This window comes from Malurus melanocephalus, unplaced genomic scaffold (genome assembly GCF_030028575.1).
Source record: "Malurus melanocephalus ecotype Western Australia unplaced genomic scaffold, MMel_1.1 scaffold_71, whole genome shotgun sequence".
NCBI classification, from domain to species: Eukaryota; Metazoa; Chordata; class Aves; order Passeriformes; family Maluridae; genus Malurus; species Malurus melanocephalus.
The window spans coordinates 840,048-847,032 of NW_026623303.1; the positions used below are offsets into that span (position 1 = coordinate 840,048).

Consider the following 6,985-nt stretch of genomic DNA (forward strand, 5'->3'; position numbering starts at 1 on the left):
AAGTACCTAATGCTCTGAGCACAGTCAGAGAAAAACGACTTTCTGACAGATGGTACAAAGAGCAAGCTCTCTTTTCCTTGCCATTTACTGGAGGCCATTACGTGCCTTAGATTTCTCTGTAGAGATGCAAGGTCAGGATGCACATTTCAAATGCAGTGCTGTGTTTTAGCTGCTAGTTCTCAATTGCTCATCAACTGATGCTCCTGTCCCACTCCAGCCACTCACATGGTCTTGTTATGCCCCCTATTAAAAAAAATTCTCAGATCTTCAATGAAGTCTAACACCTATAAAAAAAAGAAACACATTGCATTTTTTTCTGTCAACAACAGCAGTATCAGAAAGCTGTTTTCTTGTTAAAGCAAAAAAAACATTGAAGAAAGGTTTTTCAGCCTTTTCTGTTCAGTGCTGCAGTAACAGACTAATATAGGATGATACTAAAGACTGAACACCACTATGTACCCTTACTTAGAAACCCATTTATACATAACTTGCTATAGAATTTAAAATTAAACTATGCAAACACTTTAGGTCTCTACTACCAAAAAAAAAATCTCAGAAACATTTAAAATAGCATCTACATTTAAAAAAATTGCTTTCCATCAGTGAGCGATGTGGCACTCTGCAACAGAAATTTCACTGGCTGTACAGAAAGAATTTGAGTTATTATTTGTGGACTTTTATAAAGAAAATACAATTATTTCAAAGAATTTACTGTACTTTTGAACACTTGATCTTGAAAATGAAGAAGTAGCAAAAGTTCACTTCAGCAATGCACTAAAAAATACTTTTAAATATCCACCTTTCATATTCTTTGAATAGGACATATTCTATGAATATTCTTTTCCTATAAAGCAACCAGACCTAGAGGAAATGAAAAAGCACAGTCAACACAAATACAGCTATAAATAAAATAAACTGACCTGTGCAGCTGGCTCTAGGTTTCCCTGCTTGAGCAGCAAAGCTGGACAAGATAACCCCCAGAGGTCATGCCCAACCTCAACTATTATGTGGTTCTAAAAAACATTATTTTTATTTGAAAAGCTGATTTTCCYCATTATCTAAAAAGACTGAGTTTAGTGATTCATAGATAAAAAGATAACTTACTCCAATTATTCACACACRAAGTCAGGTGTTTATTTACCATATTTACAAATATAAATACATTAATGCGACAAATACTCTCTCATGATCTTCATTATCGTGGCACTTTAAATAAGGTAACATACAATGCAAGTAAGATGCCTTAGTTTTACTAGGCACCAGTGTAGTCACTGCCAAAGTTCTGGCAAAAAAAATATGGCACTTTTTGTGATTCTCTTCCAAATGTCTCTAAGTCTTCAGTACTAAAAGCAACTGTACATTAGATTTTCACTTTCTTGGTCAAATAGATACAAGATTTTATTGTTCTTATTGAAGGATTAGTAGCTCATTTGGTCACAACTTATAAGGGTCTTTTCACTTCAGTATTTTACAGCACCAAAAACATTTCGCTTTGCTGTAAACACTTTTTTTTCCCAAATTATTTGAGGAGCCACCACCAGCAGATACTGTTGATGATCAGAATTCCATCATTTCAGTTGTAAGACAACCTTCAAAAAGGAGAAAAGGAGTAAGATTAAATTTGCTTAAGACCAAAACTTAAGCAGTCTACAAAATGAAGCCTTTTGCTTTCAGTATAATATGCAATTTCGTATAATATGCAAAATTCAATATAATATGCAACAATATAGTTTCAGTATAATAGGCAAAGAAAAAAGCATTTCTTTCCTCTGGAAAGGRCAACCTTTACACCACCCATCTCTCAATTCTCTTCTACAACCTCACACAACCATCACTTTCAGTAACTTTCTTTACTCTTTACTGCACTCAAACCATTCTTCAGCTGCCTTTAATCAAGACGTGGAATAGCAAGACCAGGTCCAGTGACATTCCTTCTGCACAAAGCAGAGCCAAGGGATCAGTTCTGCAGCAATTTCCTCATTGTGCACCCACAGAACTCAGTGAGGAGATGACYACATCCCACATCTTCCATACAGACCCTAAAGCAGAACCAAGGGTGTCTRAACACTAACTCTGTCCCAGAAGAATCCTTGCTCACATACTATTTTTATTTCATTTTGCAGGGAAGAAAATCTCTGAGAAAGCAAGCTGTGAAAGCTGTTAAGGGCTATAATTTCATGAGAACACCATTTTCCTTAGCCTTTTCTATTAAGAAATCTGAGACTCTATAGGGTCTCAGATCAGTTCAAGTGAAACCTTATTGTTTCACTTGAAATTCTCTTCTGGGGTTTCTGCATTGTAATCTTTCTAACTTTCTTCCTTAATTACTGTGCCTTGGAAATTAAAGGACTTAATATGTCCCCCAGACACCGACATTTTTGGACACTAAGGGAACATGGGAGTATTCACCAATTTTTCAGCTTAAGAAAGGGGTGATTGTATTAAATTAAAGAAAATAGATTTCATCTACATATGAGAAAGATGAATGTGGAGAAACGCTGGACAGACGCCCCACCCCTGGAAACACTGAAGGTCAGACTGATAGGGCTCTGAGCAACCCAATCCAGCCAACAATGTGCCTGCTCATTGTAGGGAGCTTAGGCTAGACAATCTTTCCATGTGCTTCCAACCCAAAATACTCTGATTCTACAAATTTTGCTTAAAATAAATCAGTAGATAAAAAGTCAGGAAAAAAACCCCATTAAATCGATAAAAGTTACCTTATTAGCAGCTTCCAGGGCATTTATTAGATTCTGCAGCTCTTCCTTATTCATCTCTATAGAAATYGGCTTAATTTCACCATTTTCTCTCACATCCAAATCAAGATTGAGGAGTGGCATTTGCAGCATGGAGATCTTATCACTGGAGAGAGCAAGCTATGCAAATGGACAACACAACAATAAAGGGTAAAGAGAAGCCARTAAGTTTTAGTCTTTCATAATATCACATCTGTACTTAGTACTGAACATGTGATACCAGAACAACATCAACATGACAAAACTAACTTCGTACAACTTATCTCTGCAGTTCTGAGGATTTTTCCTCCCTGTTACTGGGATTTTTGTTTGTTAATATCAACAATACAATACAGACCCCCTCTTCACAGCAATACACTTATCAAAAACAATTTGCTAAAATTACTGGGCTGCCACATGTTAGTATTCTAGCTAAAAAGAAAGGMTACATTTGATCATGGCTCTTTAATAAAGTATATGAATTCTGAAATCACCATATTCAAATTCAGCAAGAAGCGTCTCACAGAATGGGGTTGTTGTTTATGCATTTTTCAACACTCTGCAGCTAATCAAACACTGATGAAGATTACATACCAATTGTGCTTCCTTTTTTTGTTGATTACTATACTCACTACATATATAACTATCTATATATATATATACTACACATAGTCAAGGCTTTTAAATGTATTAAAATCAAAGATCAGTTGATAAGACTATAGGTCAGTATAGTACAGACCTGTCTTATTTATTTAGAGAACAGAATGTGGTAGGGTTCAATCAAGGTAAGAGAAAGAACATAACCACCTCAAGGGGGGAAAAATGGTTTTAACAAAAATAATAGTTCAGACAGATACCAGAACTGTGTATCACAAAATAGAAAGAAACTCAATAAATCCTCCAGATGTAAAGGCAGCTAACAAGAGATCAAGCCCAGTAACAGATCATATAAAGCACATTATGATGCCATATCTGCTCAGGCAAAAATTTGTTTTGGGCATTGCTCTTTGATTTCCAAAGCTGCTTGCTGCAGAAATAATTCAGCACTCTTGCTAACACGGAAAACTACTCAACAGCCCTACAAATCTCTTTAACAGATCTCATGGTCTAACTAAAAATATAAACAGTGTAAGTAATGTTTTTAAGTCTTTGATAGAGCTGAATTTAAACCAGATGTTTTCACAACCTCAAACCACCATCCTACTTTAGGCAACATCATTATCACTGGCTTATTACCAAAACAGGAAGTCTACAGATAAATTATTTCTAACAGATTATTAAATAAATGTTTATTGCAAAAATATAAACGTTTTAAAAGAGTCAATAAAACTTATTTTGAACCAGTCAACTAATCTGAAGTATATACTTCTTCCTTTGAGAAAAAATACTGTTTATTTAGGCACACAAAATCATAACAGCACATAAAATTTTCAGGTGTTCCTGAATAGCACTAAGTCTTCCTGAGCAGTTTCAAAAGAAAAGAGGGGAAAAACAAAAGAAATTTTTCAAATTTACTTTTGCAGTTTGTACAAATTTCTGGAAAGCCTTTGATGTGTTATCATTAATGTACTTTTATGACACCTATAAAAATTGAACCATTCTGCAGAGTAAGTAGGCCTAACGGGTCTGTATCAATAGTTCCTTCTGTGTTGTAGAACATTTCTTTCAAGTAACTTTAAGATAATTCTCTCACCTTTAACTGCCAGTCAAAATCCTGCAGCTGGGCAGAAGAGATYGCATTTACTCTTTCTACTAGGGCATTCCTGATTTCTTCCTTTCTACCTTTCAGACATTTTGTGATTGCTTCCTGACAGTCTGAATTTAACTCAATTATCTGCTGAGCAGCCTACAAAAATAAAAACAAAAGCTTTAATTACTTCAACTATGAACCACAGAAGTAACATGTACCACCTGCAGTAACTGTGCTCTGTACAAATCTAAGCTGATGGCTGTAATACTGGACTTCATTCTTATACTGCCCTTGATGGCTGCTCCGTGTCTTTGATAGTTAAGAATCAGTGTGAACCACAGCAACATACAGAGAAAAWCTCCTGATTTAAATTAAAGGACACCAGAGAATGGAGGCTTTATCAGCCTTCTTCGATGCCACCCAATAATCAAAAGAAAATCACACACCTAAACTCAGGTTTAGGTCTGCAAGTTTCTAAGCATCAGAGCAGACATCAGCTCAGCTGAAACAGAAAKACTGATGTAGGGACATCCCCAGAGCTGCACAGGTGTCTTTCTTTGACCGAGCTACTAGCAGGTGGTCAAAATACAAGCAATATGCAAGAGATGAGGATTAAGATTTCTAATAATGGAACATGGATTTTGCAAAGTTCATACATTTTGGAATGTCCTGAATTACAGAGCCTACACACATGGTCCTCCATTCACAGTCAGATTTTTTACAAAATTTATTTACATACAGTCAGTATTTTAAACCACTTCAATACAGTACTAATGAATAAAGCAAGCRAGACAATAAAGTGAATTGGTTTCATTGCTAATAAACAGTATTATTTACAGATTATGCAAACAGATTTAACCTGGGGGTACTCAAAATACCAATTTGAGTGATTAAATCAGTATTTTAACAAATAYCCTATATTATAAAATAGTATTTAAAAATCAGCATCAATTTCACTTTTTGTTGTAGAAGTCTTGGCAGCATATCCCTAAATGGTGCTTACATTGTACCTATTTAGCTTAATCCACTGCTCTTCAAATCCTCCATTCTAAAAACATTTTAGGATTAAACAAGCTATAAGAATAATCACTCAAGTCAGGATCTCTCAAACTCAARGTTAACAAGAGATGAGCCCTTACCTCTTCATCAGATATGTTCTTGCCAACTGCACTTTTGAAATATGTCATTGTTTCTTCTAAAACTTCCATCCACTCGGACAAACTCCAAACATTGCCATAATCCTGGTAGCGAGGATATGCACGGCCACAGATGCCATCAACGATTTTATGAAGGAACTAAAACGACGTGATATGTAATTGATGAGTGTAATTCTCTCACGGTTAATCTACACYTGAGACTGACCAAGCAATTCAGCTATTATCCCTCCCTCAAATGGGAACTGCCTCTATGCTTTCATACTGCAGCCCAGCCACCATTCAAAAAAGGCATGAACACAGACTCCCTGAGTAAGAACTGTTCTCTCTTCTCCCCTTAAAGACAGCTCATGAGGTCTGGCCACAGAAATCACACCGTGATCCAGATTCACCCTGGGCTTACACGCGGAATGAATAGCTGTCCATACAAACACACAGGCCGCCTGAGATGCCGCGTCAAAGGGCGCCTCAGTCATCTCTGCACTGGGATGGCCGGGCTGCACAGCACAACCCCAATCGCTCATTTCCGAGCCCGTGGGCCTCTCGAGATTCCCAAAGCACTTTCTTCTGGCACTGCGGCCTGGCGGCAGRGTCAGCCCCGCTTCGCAGCCCCGTGCCGCCAGCGGGCCCTGCCTCTCTGCCCGGTGCCGGAGAGCAGCACGCCGGCCTGCCCGCAGCGAGCACCGCGCTCCCGCCCCGCCCGGGCCGCRGGGAGCCCACCTCGAGCACCCGTCCCGGCGGAAGCTTCTCCAGCAGCCGCGCCATCTCCAGGCCCTGCCACCGCCCCGTGACCGCCCCGGCCATAGTGCGCAGGCGCACAGGCAAACACCCGCCCTGCTCCGCTCTGTGGCGCGGGTTCGAGTCCCCGCTCGGGGCCGCGATCCCCCGGTGCCAGCGGGGGCTCTTTGGGATCTTCGGAATGAAATCAGACGCCGAATGAAGCCGGAACCCCTCAGATTTGACAAGCGTTTATATGCAATAACAGTTAAGCTGTGTTTGCATTCTGTTTGCAGCTTTGCTTATTGACTCTTAACAGATTAAYTTTCCAACTGGCGCAGCAAGCTCAAGGCTTACAGCAGGCACCACCTCTTCTGTGATATTAAATCAAAATGAGGAAGTTAGGAGAAACACTAACGGCAGAAGTCCAAGCTGCTGGTACAATGCTTACCATGAAAAACTCGGGGTTTTTATGCTTTATCAAAGTGTGAATTCAATCCTAGCCAGACAGTGGAGAAGGTTTATGAAACAGATTTTTGCATTAGCAGTGACCCTTCCATGTGTTGAAYTGATTGAATGTGAATGCAAACGAGCAAAACTGCTCTGATCACTCATACGAGAAAACCTGTAAGAATTCAAGCTTCAGCAAGACACAAAACTGCACAGAGACTGTTATACCTGTAGGCAAC

General features: G+C 38.8%; 1 protein-coding gene across 2 annotated transcripts; it reads right to left on the reverse strand.

Moving 5' to 3' along the window:
- Window positions 1-702: 702 nt before the first annotated feature.
- Window positions 703-6,396, reverse strand: COMMD8 (COMM domain containing 8). 2 transcript variants are annotated; one of them, XM_057366755.1, is made up of 5 exons: window positions 6,300-6,393; window positions 5,565-5,720; window positions 4,429-4,581; window positions 2,721-2,876; window positions 703-1,589 (listed from the first exon to the last, which is right to left on the reverse strand). In XM_057366755.1, the coding sequence occupies exons 1-5, from the start codon at window positions 6,381-6,383 to the stop codon at window positions 1,569-1,571; spliced, it is 570 nt and encodes a 189-aa protein (XP_057222738.1). In that variant the 5' UTR covers window positions 6,384-6,393; the 3' UTR covers window positions 703-1,568. The 2 variants fall into 2 exon arrangements, with proteins under 2 accessions (XP_057222738.1, XP_057222737.1); XM_057366754.1 differs by lacking the exon at window positions 703-1,589 and having other exon boundaries at window positions 2,670-2,876; window positions 6,300-6,396.
- Window positions 6,397-6,985: the final 589 nt, after the last annotated feature.